Source organism: Papio anubis, chromosome 2, assembly GCF_008728515.1.
Source record: "Papio anubis isolate 15944 chromosome 2, Panubis1.0, whole genome shotgun sequence".
Taxonomy (NCBI): domain Eukaryota; kingdom Metazoa; phylum Chordata; class Mammalia; order Primates; family Cercopithecidae; genus Papio; species Papio anubis.
Genome location: NC_044977.1, coordinates 92,278,608 through 92,295,831, shown reverse-complemented (window position 1 = coordinate 92,295,831; position 17,224 = coordinate 92,278,608). Strand labels below are relative to the sequence as shown.

Below are 17,224 nucleotides of genomic sequence, written 5' to 3'. Positions count from 1 at the left end.
TTTTCTGCTGAGAACCATTTACTGAAGACAGAAATCAACGAGTTTGATCCAACCATTAGTAATTAAAGGGGATGTATTTGAAGAGGCAACCATTGTGTTTCACTTGGCCATCTGGAGATTCAGTAGGTTTTCTAATTCTTTGTGGTACGTTCAAGAGTTTTCCTGTAAGAGAAGTATCTGCTTAGAGAAATCAAATTTGAGGAAGTTAAGAGAAAAGCCACCACATTGGTAGCCACAACCATAGTCCAGCAGGGGAAATGCTAAACAATTATTCTCTGAGTTAAGGCAGGTTAGAGACATTCTAATTTCACTGGAGAAGAAAAAAGCAGAGTGGAAGTGGGTAGAAAAGAGGAAGGCAAAGGATGGGGATGTCTGGGTGAGCCTTTGGACCCCAGGAGAGCCTCTGGAAACTCCCAAGCGGGTAGAGGCAGTGGAGTTGACATGAAGCAGGATCCTGGCAGAGGCCCGTTGGGGGATATGGGAGGCATAGAAGATGGTGTTAAAGAACAGAGTCTAGAGGTTGACCCACTGGATTCAAGGCCCAGCCCTGCCAGTTCCTAGCTCTGTGGGTTTGGGCAAGTCACATGGACTCTCTAGACCTCTGCTCCTTTGAATATGAAATGTAGCTAATAGCAATGCTTTCCTCATGGCAGGGCTGTGAGGAACACAGGAGTGGAGATACAGGCAAAGCATATGATGCAGTGCAGGGCACATGGCTGGCAATCAGTGATATCACTAGTCTTCCTGTTACAGATCTCTTTTTTGTATGTGTGTGAGATCCTATCAAAAACAGTTTCTATGCTGCTTTGCTGAAGGGCTGTAGGGAGGAGCCACTATTCATTCATTCATTCATTCACTAATTCATTCATTCCCTTCCTCCTCACACCAGAGCCAATGATTTCAATGAGTTCAGTGTGTGTCTTTTTATGTTTGTGCCAAATATATATAGTGTTTATTTTTAGTTTATATAATGCTGTCATGTTACTTGTATTATTCCGTCCCTTGCTTTTCCTCTCAGTGTAGTATTTTAAGATCTATCCATACTGCTAATGGCACATCTCATTTCTTCTGAAAGCTGCATTGAAATCTGTAAGGACTACCTTCCACAGTTTACCTATTGATTTCTTGACTAGTCTCACTCAGGCTGTCCCCATACCTGCCACCTGCCGCATTGAATAACCCTGCAATAGACATACATGTCATTTCACGAAGCGATGAGGGAATCTTTTTGTGATTTCCTAGGGTTGGAAATGCTGGACCATGAGATATGAATATATTTAATTTCTTACTTTGCCTAAAAATGGCAGATTGCTTCCCAAAGTGTCTGTAACCGTCTTCACTGTCACCATAGATCATGAGAGTACAGATATCTCCAGGTCCAACCAACACTGGACGTACCCAGCCTTCTGATTTTTTCTAGTATGATAGGCAAATAGGCATCTCATTATATTTCAATTTGAATTTGCCCCTGATTATTTATAAGCTTTTGAATATCCTTTATATAATTAGCCTTTTGTCTTTATTCTTCTATAATAAAACGATAGCCTTTGCGGCTGTCGGTTTTCTTGTTGCTTATTTGCATGTACATTCTATTTTCTAGCTTATTGCAATAGCTCCTCTAGTTCTGTGAGCTGTTTACTCACTTATCCATAGTGTTTTTCATTTATCAGCGATCTTAAATTCAACTGGTTATTGATTGGGAATGAAATGAAGTTTTAGAATAGAGAAAACTAACATAGTCATAATACTTAAGTTATAATCTGGGGCATAGACTGTCTCTCCATTTATTCATATGATCTTAAATATCCTTTGGTCAAGTTTTAAAGTTTTCTCCTTTGAGTTTGCTCATACATCCAGCAGAATTTCAGAACGCCCCCACCGTTTTGTTTTGTTTTTTGAGATAGTTTCACTCTTGTTGCCCAGGCTGGAGTGCAATGGTGTGATCTCGGCTTACTGCAAACTCTGCCTCCCGGGTTCAGGCGATTCTCTTGCCCGAGCCTCCTGAGTAGCTGAGATTACAGGCATGCGCCACCATGCCTGGCTAATTTTTGCATTTTTAGTAGAGACAGGTTTCATCATATTGGTCAGGGTGCTCTCGAATCCCTGACTTCAGGTGATCCACCTGCCTTGGCCTCCCAAAGTGCTGGGATTACAGGCGTGAGCCACCGCGCCTGGCCCAGAACCCCCTTAATAGTGTTAATATTTGTGATTCAGCCCACGCCAGAATTGATGATTATCATATCATTGTTCTTGTCAGAGTGTCATTTAGCAAACAGACACAAAAACGGAAAGACTCAAGGAAAATAACAATGCTCATGTAGCAGTCTCTGGGGAGGTGCTTTGCCTTGGAGTGCAGCCATCTTCCAAGAAGGGATTTAGTGATAGGCTTTGTGATGGTTACTTTTATTTGTCACCTTGGCTGGGTCCCAGTGCCCAGATACTTGATCGAACATTGTTCTAGATATTTTGGTGAGGGTGTTTTTGGATGAGATTAACATTTAAATTAGTGGACTTCGGGTAAAGCAGATTGCCCTTCATAATGTGGGTAGGCCCCATCCAATCAGTTTAAGGCATTAATAGAACAAAAAGAGCTACTCCCACCCAACCTCCCACCCCTGAACAACAAGTAATTCTACCAGAAGATAACCTTCAGACCTGAACCGCAAAGTCAGCTCTTCCCTGGGCCCCGAGTCTGCTGGTGCACCCTGCATATTATATAGGGTGGATGGTTAGCAATGTTTTCTACACTTTGCAAATATTATATATATATATATATATATATATAGAGAGAGAGAGAGAGAGAGAGAGAGAGAGAGAGTAGCTCAGGCTCTCTGGTATTGTGTTAAACAAGTGTTCGTGACTTGTGTCTAAACTCAAAGGGAAGGAATCTCAAATTTCTGTTTTGTCAGATAGGTTTGTAGCTTCAGCTTTCTTTTAGCTTATAACTGATTCTCATGCTTGGGTGCATATATTTATTTTCTGTTTTTCTGTGTCCTTTAAAAATCAAGTATGTCTTTGTAGGCAACATTTTGTTGGATCTTCTTTTTCTTTATCCAGTTATCCAGTCTGAGAATATCTGTCTTTTGATTCACTGAGTATAACCTATTCATATTTACTGTAATTACTGTTATATTAGGATTTTTTTTTCATTTAGTATTTTCCTCTTTCATCTCTCTCTTGCTCACTCCCATTTAAAATTTTCTTTTCTTTTCTTTTTTTTTTTTTTTGAGATGGAGTCTCACTCTGTCACCCAGGCTGGAGTGCAGTGGTGCGATCTCGGCTCACTGCAAGCTCCGCCTCCCGGGTTCACGCCATTCTCCTGCTTCAGCCTCCCAAGTAGCTGGGACTACAGGTGCGTGCCACCACACCTGGCTAAGGTTTTGTATTTTTAGTAGAGATGGGGTTTCACTGTGTTAGCTAGGATGGTCTCAATCTCCTGATCTCATGATCCACCTGCCTCAGCCTCCCAAAGTGCTGGGATTACACCTGGCCTCTTTTTTTTTTTTTTTTTTTTTGAGATGGAGTCTCACTCTGTTGCTCAGGCTGGAGTGTGGTGGCACGATCTTGGCTCACTGCAACCTCTGCCTCCTTGATTCAAGCGATCCTCCTGCCTCTGCCTCCTGAGTAGCTGGGACTACAGGTGTGCACCACAATGTCTGGCTAATTTTTGTATTTTTTATTATAGATGAGGTTTTGTCATGTTGATCAGGCTGGTCTCGAACCCCTGACCTCAGGTTGTCTACAGACCTTGGCCTCCCAAAGTGCTGGAATTACAGGCGTGAGACACCACACCCAGCCATTAATAGAATATAACTTTTTATCATGTTTGAACATTTGAAAGATAATTTGGGGTTGGGTATGGTGGCTCATGCCTGTAATCCCAGCACTGTGGGAGGCCTAGATGGGAAGACTGCTTGAGTCCAGGAGTTTGAGACCTACCTGGGAAAAATAGTGAGATGCCATCTCTACAAAAAATACAAAAATTAGCCCAGTGCAGTGTTGTGTGCTCGTAATCCAGGTACGTGGGAGGATCGGTTGAGCACAGGAGGTTGAGCCTACATGGGCTGTGATTGCACCGCTGCACTTCAGCCTGCATGACAGAGTGAGGCAAGGCAAAAGGCAAAGGAAGTAAAGAATCGAGAGTTTCGACTCCGGGAATCCGCTTCGAAACACCCGATCAGGTTTCAAAATCAAATCCGTCACGATCGTCGAAATCATTTCATCGGTTTCGAGATTTTCAAAATCATTTTCAAATCCAGTTCGGGCATTGGTCTCGAAGACAGGTCAAAGAGACAAAGGAACAAAGAACGGAAACAAAGGACAAAGAGGCTCGAGATCAAGGGCAAGGCTCACGAGAAATTATAAAGACAAAGAACAAAGGCTCGAGGAAATCATAGGAGAACAAGGCTCAAAGAGTAAAGGCTCGAGGCTCAAAAGGACAAACATAATAGGCTCAAAATCGTCTCAAAAGGATTTCAGATCGAGGCTCGGCTCAGAGACAGGATCATCCGTTTTCAAGATCACGTCAGAGCTCATCAAAAATCGCTTTTCGGCATAGCGCGCGCTTTCTTCGGATGCTGTTCCTAATCTCTGGATTCTGTTTTGTCATCAAGAGGATCATGTCGGAAAATAATCCCCAATGCAACAGTGTTGAGGAGGTGGAACCTTTAATTACACTTATTATGTCTTGAGGGGGCTCTGCCCTCATGAATGGATTGATGCCATTATCTGGGAATGGGTTAGTTATTGTGGGAGCAGGTTTCTGATAAAATGATGAGTTTGGATCCTTCTACTCTCTCTCTCACACACATGTGCATGTGTGCACAGTACATGCTTTCTGACCCTTCGCCTTTTGCCATGGGACAACACAGCAGGAGTACAAGATGCTGGCATCTTGATGAGTGAACTTCAGCCTCCAACACACCACAAGCAATAAGTTTCTATTGTTTATAAATTACCCAGTTTGAGGTGTTCTGTTATAGCAGCACAAAACAGATTAAGATATATATTTTTTTCCCTTTTAACTTCAGGATTATATACACACATTACGTAACACACATATTCCTTGTCTTGTTTTTGTTTGTTTTTTGTTTTGAGATGGAGCCTTGCTCTGTTGCTCAGGCTGGAGTGCAGTGGTAAGATCTCAGTTCACTGCAGCCTCTGCCTCCCGAGTTCAAGTGATTCTTTTGCCTCAGCCTCCCCTGTAGCTGGGATTACAGGAGCGTGCCACCACACCCAGCTAATTTTTGTATTTTTAGTAGAGACGGGGTTTCACCATATTGGTCAGGCTGGTCTCGAACTCCTGACCTCATGATCTGCCCACCTCGGTTGCCCAAAGTGCTGGGATTACGAGCCGCCATCGCTTCCTGGCCCGTTTCTTGATTTTTTTTATGATGGAGCCTCGTTCTGTTGCCAAAGCTGGAGCACAGTGGTGTGATCTCGGCTCACTGCAAACTCTGCCTCCTGGGTTCAAGTGATCCTCCTGCCTCAGCCTCCTGAGTAACTAGGATGACAGGTGCCTGCCACCACGCCTGGCTAATTTTTGTATTTTTAGTAGAGATGGGTTTCACCCTGTTGGCCAGGATGACCTCGAATTTCTGACCTCAGGCGATCTGCCCTCCTCAGGCCTCCCAAAGTGCTGGGATTACAGGAGTGAGTCACTGTGCCCGGCCTTCCTTGTCTGCTTGCATCCAGTGTTGTGTGAAATCTGATGCCAGTCTGAAGTTTTTTTTTCTTTAGAGGGAATCTTTTCTCTAGAAGTTTTTATAATTTCTCTTTATCTTTGATATTTATAATTTTATTATAATGCTTCCATGTGAAGGCATCTTTCCTCTTTGCCACTCTACTGAGCACTTTCAAACTGAGGTCCTTCATAGTTTTACTTCTGGAATAGTTACTATTATTTATTCAAATATTTATTCTGTTTTTATTTTCATTATCTTCTGGGACTCCTTACATAGATTTTGGCACAAGTAGCTTATTCTTCATATCTCTTTGCTTTCCATATCTCCGTATCATTTAGAAGGCAGTCTCTCTAGTATGTAACCTACCAGCCTTGGTGGTTTGGAGGAGGAGAAAGGAGGGGTAAATGCCAAGGGTAACTGGCCAGTCCCCACCTCTTTTCATCAGTTCTTTGCCCCAGTGAGGCTTTAACACTGCCATGACATTATTCCTCAGAAATGGCCCTGCTCTCAGGGTTGTTGCTGCCATTTTCTATAGTGAAGGGTCAATAATTAACACTCCCGGGTGCCTGTAGTCCCAGCTACTCGGGAGGCTGAGACAGGAGAATGGTGTGAACCCGGGAGGCGGAGCTTGCGTGAGCCGACATCGCGCCACTGCATTCCAGCCTGGGCGATGAGCAAGACTCCATCTCAAAAAAAAAACAAAAACAAAAACAACACTCCCAGGCTGCATGAACTAAGGCAAGGGTAGCACCCAATCCTGCAGGTGCTGGATAGGCAGCACCCTATCCTCCAGGCCTCCTTTGTATTGATACCTCTGGTCACCCTCCCTCAAGGGGGCCATCCTCCTCCACCAAGCATGGGTCAGTTCAAGACAGCTTTGCAGGCCGGGCGCGGTGGCTCAAGCCTGTAATCCTAGCACTTTGGGAGGCCGAGACGGGCGGATCACGAGGTCAGAAGATCGAGACCATCCTGGCTAACACGGTGAAACCCCGTCTCTACTAAAAAATACAAAAAACTAGCCGGGCAAGGTGGCGGGCGCCTGTAGTCCCAGCTACTCGGGAGGCTGAGGCAGGAGAATGGCGTAAACCCGGGAGGCGGAGCTTGCAGTGAGCTGAGATCCGGCCACTGCACTCCAGCCTGGGCGACAGAGCCAGACTCCGTCTCAAAAAAAAAAAAAAAAAAAAAAGACAGCTTTGCATCTCCCAAAGAGTGTCTCAGGTTTCCCCTTCCCCTTCCCCTCTTTTTCCTTTCCTTTCCCTTTTCTTTCCCCTTCCTTCCTTCCTTCCGTCCTTCCTTCCTTCCTTCCATTTTCCTTCCTTCCTTCCTTCATTTTCCTTCCTTCCTTCCTTCTTTTCCTCCCTTCCTTCTTTTTTCCACTTCCTCTTCCTCCCTCTCCTTCCTCCATTTTCATATCTTCTTTTCTGCTTTCTCTTCCTACTCTCTCTCTCCCTCTCCATCCCCCTACTCCCCACCTCTTCTGGAATTATTAGTTTCCTCAAACTCCAATTGATTCTCTAAGGACTGATTTAGGGGAAGGTGCCAATAGCTCATTGTACTTCATCATTATAGTTGGCTCTTAATGCAATTATATATTCATATATATGAGTACATATCTTTATTAAGCCTACATCTCATTTGAGTTCATTCAAGTGCATATCTCATTTGAGTTTCATGATAACCCAGAGAGATGAGTTCTAGCTGAGTCATAGAGGTATTAACTGAAAAACTTGTGACTTTTTCTTCAACGCTCTTCCCCAGACATCACATTCTGTACTTGGGGTAACTGGGTTCACTACCTATACATAAGAATAACTAAAGCTGTCAGTGGTACTAGCTCTAGATCACTTAGTTTGTGCAATGAGTTCTGACTTCAGTCTGCATTCTTAATCTCTGCAAATCTTTGGCATCCGAGCTTTCTGAATTACTTTATAAAAGCAATATTAATTATATCAACAATTTCATCAGAGCCTTGGTAGAGAGACAAAATTGTGCTCTGCAGTAAAATTTTCAGGCGGTCTCCTATAGTTAACTTTTCATCCATGGCACAATTAATGTTTGCATTTGAAATAAATGAATAAAATGCATCTTTGTCTTAAATAGACGGTTGAGGTCCCAACATGATATAGGGATCTGCCCTAGAAGATTTAGGATTTTCTAGTCCAAATGTGATGAAAGGAAGCTCACTGTATTTGGATGCCACACAATTCTTTTCTAGATCATTCTGATTTAGGGAAAATTCTATCATTTTATACTGATGTGATATCTTCCTTACCAATCGCTCTTTCTACATGTCCCTAAAACTCTTCTCCCCTATTAAATACTAGTCTTTATTTTGGTGCATAAGTGATTCTTAGAACACTTTGAACACCATTCTATAGATATCCTTAAGTTTAAAACCACCTCTTTGATGTTAAAAGTTTAAAATGGATATAAGACCAGAGAGTTATTTGACAAGAGTCATAGACTGAGGTATGGTCCGGGTATGAAAGGAGGGATTTAGCAGGATTTTAAATGAGTGAGCCCAGCTCAGCAAGAATCTGACAGAAGTAGAAATCATGTGAGATCTTTTCATAGTTACCCCAAATCATGAAAGTGTCTAAAAGTTCTTGTGATTTCTCTTTAGTGGAACTGGAGAACATTCAGGTAATGGACTGTCACTAAGTGAGTAGTATGTGTGCTCACCTGTAAATCAGATGAGCCCTGTGAGTTTGTCATGGAGATGGTGTCAGAAGACCTTGTTGTAAAATTATTACTAAATTATATAATTGTCCTGTTTTACCTGCTTTACCTCCCCCCCTCTTTATTTTCTCTTCTACATTGATTTCTCCCAGTCTTGTTGTCATGCCTCATAATGCAATAATGATCTCTATGGCTTTGGCTGAGTTCTTGCTTTGGAATATAACCCTGAAGTCAGGGACAGAATCTCTAGACCTGGGGCTCAGGCAAGTCCTGGCCCATTCACTCTCAGAATAACTGTTCACATTTCAATTAGTGTCTTTCATTAATATCCTAGATATTGGACATGAGAGGGAAGAGCAAGGGTGAAATAGATGTTCCTTACAGCTGAATTATCAGGCTAAATTACATTTCTTCCTCCAGAAGGTATTATTTTTGGGTGGGGAGATTCAAATATGAAGTATGTATTAGAAGATGACAATGAAATAATTAGTTGTAATACGACATTTTGAGTATGTAAGGAAATGCCCAAACTTATTAGAGAGGAACTTTGAAGTATGTAGGAGTAAATGACATGATGTCTGAGACCTGTGTTAATATACTTCATCAAAGAAAAAAGAGAAATAAAAGAATAGAGGGAGGAAATGTGGCAAAACATTATAATTTATTGAATACACATGATAGGCTTATGGGATCTATTATTGTCTCTTACGTATGTTTGAAACTTTTCATAACAAAACATTTAAAACCCTCTAAAACAGTGAGCTCTTATCTAGTTTACTTCTGAAAATAAAAAATAAAAGTGTCTTTACTTACACATTGTCCATCATACAGTTTAGTTATGTTAAGCCCTTCAAATCTGAAAGAAATTATATTTTGAAATTACTTTTGCTGTATGGTATATCATAAATTGTGACTACATTTTACTTGATAATCTTTGGCTAAGTTTGGGAAATAAACATTCTGCTAATAATGAATTCTTAACAAATATTAAAAAATTCTACTATATGAATTATTATTTGTCAAAGAGATTGAATATGTAAAACATACTCAGCCTACAATAAAATACAGAAGTTCAAAATAGCCTTTGAAAATTCAAATAGAAATACAGAGGATTAGAAAAAGAATGTGTCTTAAAGTTAAAACATGCATTTGATGAAAGCTGAAACTTCGCCACTGACCTTACAGAAACACAAAGGATTATAAGAGAATACTATGAACAATTGTATGTCAACAGATTAGATATTCTGAATGAAATGAACAAATTCCTAGAAACACACAAATTATCAAAACTTACTCAATAAGAAATAAAAAAATCTCAACCAACCTATGACAAGTAAAGATACTGAATCAGTAATAAATGTCCCGACAAAGACCAGATGGCTTTACTACTGAATTCTACCGGTTTTTGTTTTTTTGTTTTTTTTTTGTTTTTTTTTTGTTTTTTTTTTTGAGAAGTAATTTTGCTCTTGTTGCCCAGGCTGGAGTGCAGTGGCGTGATCTCGGCTCACTGCAACCTCCGCCTCCTGGGTTCAAGCTATTCTCCTGCCTCAGCCTCCCAAGTAGCTGGGATTACAGGCATGTGCTACCAGGCCCAGCTAATTTTTTGTGTTTTTAGTAGAGACTGGGTTTCATCATGTTGGCCAGGCTGGTCTGGAACTCCTGACCTCAGGTGATCCACCCGCTTCGGCCTCCCAGAATGCAGGGATTACAGGCATGAGCCACTGCGCCTGGCCTACCAAATATTTTTAAAAGATTTAATACCAATCTTTCTTAAACTCTTCCAAATAATAAAAGAGGAGGGAACACTGGGAGCATTACCTCCTCATAGAGGCCAGCATTACCATGTTATCAAAGACAGGCAAAGACATCACATAAAAGAAAACTATAGACCAATATCCTTTATGAATATAGATGCAAAGATTCTCAGAAAAATACCAACAAATTGAATCCAACCACATAGCAAAAGGATTATATACCATGACAGAATGGGCTTTGTCCCAAGAATTTAGAGCGGTTCAAAAAAAAAAAAAAAATCAGCCAATTTAATAATATCACATTAACAGAATGACAGAAAAATATCGCATGATAATATCAATTGATTCAGAATATACACACATAATATTCAACAAAATCCAACATCATTTCATAATAAAACACCCAGAAAACTAGGAATAGAAGAGAACTTCTTCAACATGATAAAGAACACTTATGAAAAACCCATAGCGAACATCATACTCAATGGTGAAAGACTGAAAGACCTGTCTAAGATCAGGAACAAGACATGAATACCTGCTTTCACCACTGAGATTCAACATTCTACTGGAAATTCTAGGCAGAGCAATTAGGCAAGAAAAAGAAATAAAAGGCATCCAAATTGGAAAGGAAGAAGTAAAATGATCTCTATTCAAAGATGATATGATTCTATATGTAGAAAATCCCAAAGAACTAATATAAAAAATGACTAAAGCTAACAAATTCAGCAAGTTGCAGAGCACAAGATTAACACACAAAAATCAGTTGTATTTCTATAACTATAAATCAGCAATGAACAATTTGAAAATAAAATTAAGAAAACAATTCAGTTTACAACAGCATCCAAAAAGAAAATACTTAGTAATAATCCTGGAGGTGAAAGACTTGTACACTGAAAACCACAAAACTGAAACTGCTGAAAATAAATAAAGAAGGCCTAAATAAATGAATGATGTCCCATTCTCACTGATTGGAAGAATTAATTTAAGATGACAATACTTCCCAAAGCAATCTACAGATTTAATGCAATCCCTATCAAAATTCCAGTGGTGTTTATATTTTGTGGAAATAGAAAAGTCAATCTTGAAATTCATACAGAATTGCAAAGGGCCCTGAGTAGCCAAAATCATCTTGAAAAAGAAACAAAATTGGAAAACTCCAAATGTCCAGTTTCAAAAACTTACTACAACACTATAATAATCTTGCAGTCTCAGCTACTTGGGAGGCTGAGGCAGGAGGATTGTGTGGGCCCAGGAATTCAAGACTGCAGTGAGCTATGATCATACCACTGCTCTCCAACTTGGGAGACACAGTAAGACCCTGTCTCCAAAAATAAATAAATAAATAAATATACAATAATCAGTGGTACTGGTACTGGTATTAGGCTATAAACACAGAACAAAAGAAAAGAATCAAGGATCCAAAAATAAACTCATATATCTATGGCCAGTTGATTTTCAACAAGGGTGCCAAGGCCATTCAATGGGGGGAAAGGATAGTTTCTTCAACAAATAAAGCTGGGACAACTGGATAACCACATGCAAAATAATAACATTAGACAGGACGGGCATGGTGGCTCACGCCTGTAATCCCAGCACTTTGGGAGGCCAAGTCGGGCAGATCACCTGACGTCAGGAATTTGAGACCAGCCTGACCAACATGGTGAAACCCCATCTCTATTAAAAATACAAAAATTACCCAGGGTTGGTGGTGGGCACCTGTAATCCCAGCCACTGGGGATGCTGAGGCAGGAGAATTGCTTGAACCCAGGAGGCGGAGGTTGCAGTGAGCTGAGATTGTGCCACTTGCACTCCAGCCTGGGTGACAGAGCGAGACCCTGTCTCAAAAAGAAAAAAAAAAAAAGTTAGACCTCTATGTCACACCATTTATAAAATTTAATTCAAAAATGGATCAATGGGCTAAAACTACTAAACTCTTAGAAGAAAAATTGTAAGAAAATCTTTATGCCTTTGTATCTTACAGTGGTTTCTTGGGTGTAATATCAAATGCAGGAGCAACAAAAGAAAAAATAGACAAATTGACTTCATAAAAATTAAAAACTTTGTGCATCAAAGAACATTATCATGAAAGTAAAAGGCAACCTATAGAATGGGGGGGAATATTTGAAAATCATAGTATTTAGTAGTCAGAATATATAAAGAATTCTTACAACTGAAAAATAAAAAGACAACACAATTTTTTAAAATGGGCAAAGGACTTGAGTAGATGTTTCTTCAAAAAAGATATATGGATAGCCAAAAAGTACATGAAAAGATGTCCAACCTCATTAGTCATTAGAGAAATGTAAACGAAAACCTGATGAGATACCATTTCATACCCACAAGGATGGACATAATAATATTTTTAAAAAGTAGTAGCAAGGATGTGAAGAAATTGGAACTCTCATATTTCTGGAAGAATGTAAAATGGTTAGCCCCTATGGAAAAGTTTGATGGTTCCTCAAAAAGTTAAACACACAATTACCATATGACTCAGCAAATTCCACCCCTAGGTGTATAACCAGAAGCCTGAAAACAGGTACTCAAATAAATACTTGTACACAAATGTCTGTAACAGCACTATTCACAATAGTTAAATGTGGAAACAACCCAAATTTCCATCAATGAATAAATAAAAAAACATTGTGGTATATACACATAATGGAAAACTATTCAGTAATACAAAAACAAATGAAGACATATGCCACAATGTGGATGAACCTCAAAATGATTATGTAAGTGAAAGAAGCCAGACACAAAGATCATATGTTGTATAATTCCAGTTATGTGAAATACACAGAATAGTAAATCCGTAAAAACAGAAAGTCTATTGCTAGTTGCCAGGGACTGTGGGGAGGAGGGAATGCGAAGTTAATTGCTTAATGGACATGAGGTTTTATTCTAGAGTGACAAAAATGTTTTGAAAGTAATAAAAGTGGAAGTTTTATAACATTGTAAATGTACTAAATGCTACCAATTTGTTCACTTTAAAATGGTTCATTTTATGTCATATGAATTTTACCTCAATCTTTAAAAATATGCATTTGCACCCATTTATAGTTATAAGAACTTTGATAAGTTGCTCCCCTCAGGTCTCAGTGTCTTCATTCAAAAGTGAGCCCTTTGGCATGGACAGTGAAAATGGAGAAGAACCTTTAAAAATTCTCTCCTCCACAAAAGCAACAAGAACACTGACAAAAAAAGTCAGAATCAAGTTTTCAAGAATTCTGGGAATTAAAAAAAAAAATCAAACCATGCAGCAATCCAAGGAACATCTATTCAAGAAAAATTGCTGCATCTCAGTAAGAATAGTGAGCTTCGTGGCATTTTATCTTGCTCTGAACCCATTTGCAGCATCCCCAGTTCCATGGTAGTAATGAAAAACAACCACCCAAAAATAATGGTGAAAACCAGCAGCCTGGTAGCACCTAGAGGGAGAAGACTGGTGTTGGAACACCTGTAATCCTAGCTCTTTGGGAGGCCGAGGTGGGCAGATCACCTGAGGTCAGGAGTTTGAGACCAGCCTGGCCAACATGGTGAAACCCCATCTCTACAAAACACAAAAATTAGCTGGGCTTGTTGCTGTGCGCCTGTAATCCCACCTACTTGAGAAGCTGAGGCAGGAGAATCACTTGAACCCCGGAGGCAGAGGTTGCAGTGAGTTGAGACCATGGCATTGCACTCCAACATGGGCAAAAAGAGTGAAACTAAGTCTCAAAAAAAAAAAAAAAAAAAAAAGAAAAAAGAAAAAAAAGCATTTATTTATTTATTTATTTGAGACAGAGTCTTGCTCTGTCACCCAGGCTGGAGTGCAGTGGTGTGATCGCGGCTCACTGCAAGCTCCACCTCCCGGGTTCATGCCATTCTCCTGCCTCAGCCTCCTGAGTAGCTGGGACTACAGGCACCCGCCACCATGCCCACCTAATTTTTTGTATTTTTAGTAGAGAGGGGGTTTCACCATGTTAGCCAGGATGGTCTCAATCTCCTGACCTCATGATCTGCCTGTCTCGAAAGAATTTTGCTCCGTTGCCCAGGCTAGAGTGCAGTGGCATGAGCATGGCTCACTGCAGCCTTGAACTCCTGGGCTCAAGCAATCATCCTGCCTCAGACTTCCAAGTAGCTACGACTATAGGCATGTGCCACCATGGCTGGCTAAGTTCTTAATTTTTTTGTAGAGACAGGATCTCGTTATGTTGCTCATGTCTCAAATCCCTAGGCTCAAGCAATTCTTTTGCCTTGGCTTCCCAAAGTGTTGGGATTACAGGCTTGAGCCACCCCTCTAGGCAAAAATATTTTTAAAGATTTTTGTAATTAAGTTGGTATTGATCCAAATTAGATTGGTATAAATTAAAATTTAACTTGTAATCTCCAGTGCAACTGCTAAGAGAATAATTTCTTTCTTTCTTTTTTTTTTTTTTTTTTAAGACAGAGACTTGCTTTATCTCCCAGGCTGGAGTGCAGTGGTGCAATCTCAGCTCACTGCAACCTCCGCCTCCTGGGTTCAAGGGATTCTTCTGCCTCATCCTCCTGAGTAGCTGGGATTACAGGCATGCACCACCACACTTGGCTAATTTTTGTATTTTTAGTAGAGACGGGGTTTCGTCATGTTGGCCAGGCTGGTCTCGAACTCCTGACCTCAGGTGATCCTCCCACCTCGGCCTCCCAAAGTGCTGGGATTACAGGCATGAGCCACCGCGCCCAGCCAGAATAATTTCTAAGATACACTGAAAGGGAGCTCTTTGGAGGCCATCTCTCAGATGTCTCCTGGTTCTAGCATCGTTTGACCCTGTGATGCTGCGCATTCCCCAGCTGATGCTTTCTGATAGTCAGGTGTTGGTGTCTGTGCCAGTGATTGAGGCTGACACCAAAGTTGTTTACCTTACAACTTTTTTATGGGTTCTAGTGTAAGCTTTAGTGTTTATTCAGCCAAGAATACAAGAAAGTCCGATCCTGCCCAGCCAAATATCCCTCATCCTGATCAAGAAGATTCTTATTCCTTCTCTGGAGGAGAAGCTAAGAAGAGGAAAGAGAGAGAGAACTAACTCTGATCTACTCTTGTGTTTTTACTTTTCTCTCTTAAGATACTGCACTCAACCTGTAAGCCTTAGTTAGACAAGGGTGTAGCTTTTCTCCTTAAAGGAGAAAGCAGATGTCAGAGAATCCTCCTCCTATCACTATAGGGAGTTTCCTTAATGCAAACCCCTCCTCCTTGCTATTCCCCTTGGGCTCAACAATTGGGCATTTCACTTGCGTGTTACTCAAAGCTTCTAACATGTGATAGGTGCAGAGACAAAACCACATACTAAGTTGAAAGCTAAAGAAAGTTGTTTTGGAAAATAATATCCATTTTAGGACCAATAAACTCTTAGCTGGGAAGATTCTTCACCCAGCTTCCTCTTTCTCTTCTTTTTGTTCTTTGTTTCTGTTCTTTGGCCTGAGGGGGCATGAGGATGACCTTCATGTAAGGTCACATGATCTAAATGCTGTGGCTGCTTGTTTCTGAGTGCCTCCACTTGAGGCTTGAACAGGTCACACACAGTGCCCTCACCTTGTGGATTTCTGTTTCTGCATTGTCTGAATAGGATCACATGTACCTTTTGAGGTCACAGAGAGGGATGGAAGAAAGGGAGGAACAAATACTGGAGGCATGTCTGGAGAGAAGATCTCATTGGATGATGTAGGAAGTGGGCTGAGGTCATCACCCTCTTTTGACCACCCTTAGCCTCTTGATTTGAAAGAAAGGGAGAACAAAATTAGGACTTACAGAATTTTGGAGCAGAGATGGCACTCACTACTGTAGGTAACCTTGTCACTGCCACAAATAGGTTCACTGGGCTTGATGTAGGACAAAAACCAGCAGTTATTTATATTCTTGAGGCATTCAACCTGAAGGTGAGACACACACAACTGCTTCAGACACTTTCATCCAGGTCCTTTGGCCATTACGATGTGTAGCTTGGGAGGTGGATGGAATATGAGCACCAGACCAGGAGTTCAGAGAACAGAATTCAGAAGCCTCAGTGTTTGACCCCAACAGTTACCACCCACAATATGTATATAATTGTAAAATAATATAAAATCTGTGTACTCTCCAGTCTCCCATAAATTCTTTATTAAGAAAAAAATACCAGCCTGGTGCGGTGGCTCAAGCCTGTAATCCTAGCACTTTGGGAGGCCGAGACGGGCGGATCACGAGGTCAGGAGATCGAGACCATCCTGGCTAACACGGTGAAACCCTGTCTCTACTAAAAAAATACAAAAAAAACTAGCCGGGTGCGGTGGGGGGCGCCTGTAGTCCCAGCTACTTGGGAGGCTGAGGCAGGAGAATGGCGTAAACCCGGGAAGCGGAACTTGCAGTGAGCTGAGATCCGGCCACTGCACTCCAGCCTGGGTGACAGAGCAAGACTCCGTCTCAAAAAAAAAAAAAAAAAAAAAAAGATAAAAATACCTGCCCTCTGTAACATAACAATCATATTTTTGTACCAACCACAAAATATGGTTGTTAGGTTACAGAGAACAAAATTAGGGAAATGTCTTTCCAGGTTAAAATTTCTAATGAATGGCCAGGCATGGTGGCTCATGCCTGTAATCCCAGCACTTTGGGAGGCCAAGGTGGGCAGACCACGAGATCAGGAGTTTGAGACCAGCCTGGCCAACATGGTGAAACCCCATCTCTACTAAAAATACAAAAATTAGCCGGGCATGGTGGCGGGCACCTGTAGTCCAAGCTACTCAGGAGGCTGAGGCAGAAGAATCGCTTGAACCTGAGAGGCGGAGGTTGCAGTGAGCTGAGATCGTGCCACTGCACTCCGGCCTGGGCGACAGAGTGAGACTCCGTCTCAGGAAAAAAAAAAAAAATCTGATGAACATTACCATATGTGATGTCTCAGATGGCAGGGGCTCAAACTTGTCACAGCAGGTTGAAGGCACCGAAGGAAGGAGATGGAGAAAATACCACATAGGGCCTTGGTATGAGGGAGGCAGGGGGTATGCCTGGCATATCACAGTGGAAGGAGTATCCACTGCAGCATAGGACCTACCTGAATTTGTGCCACGACATCCTCATCCATTTATTGGTGCAAAATACTTGCTTTCTACCCCACAGGTGAG

General features: G+C 41.2%; 1 protein-coding gene across 5 annotated transcripts in view; it reads right to left on the bottom strand.

The window, feature by feature from the left end:
- Positions 1 to 17,224, bottom strand: part of SPINK8 (serine peptidase inhibitor Kazal type 8 (putative)) — a 38,838-nt gene continuing 21,614 nt past the window's right edge. Inside the window, exons 5-9 of one of the 5 annotated variants that reach the window (XM_021934451.2) lie at positions 15,879 to 16,000; positions 9,177 to 9,219; positions 2,656 to 2,705; positions 1,115 to 1,181; positions 76 to 162 (exon numbers count right to left, since the gene is read on the bottom strand). In XM_021934451.2, the coding sequence (XP_021790143.1) occupies positions 1,136 to 1,181; positions 2,656 to 2,705; positions 9,177 to 9,219; positions 15,879 to 16,000 (261 nt within the window). In that variant the 3' untranslated portion in view covers positions 76 to 162; positions 1,115 to 1,135. Of the gene's footprint in view, positions 163 to 1,114; positions 1,182 to 2,636; positions 2,706 to 9,176; positions 9,220 to 15,878; positions 16,001 to 17,224 lie in introns of all 5 variants that reach the window. The other 4 variants (XM_021934450.2, XM_021934452.2, XM_021934453.2 and 1 more) reach the window with 4 other exon arrangements.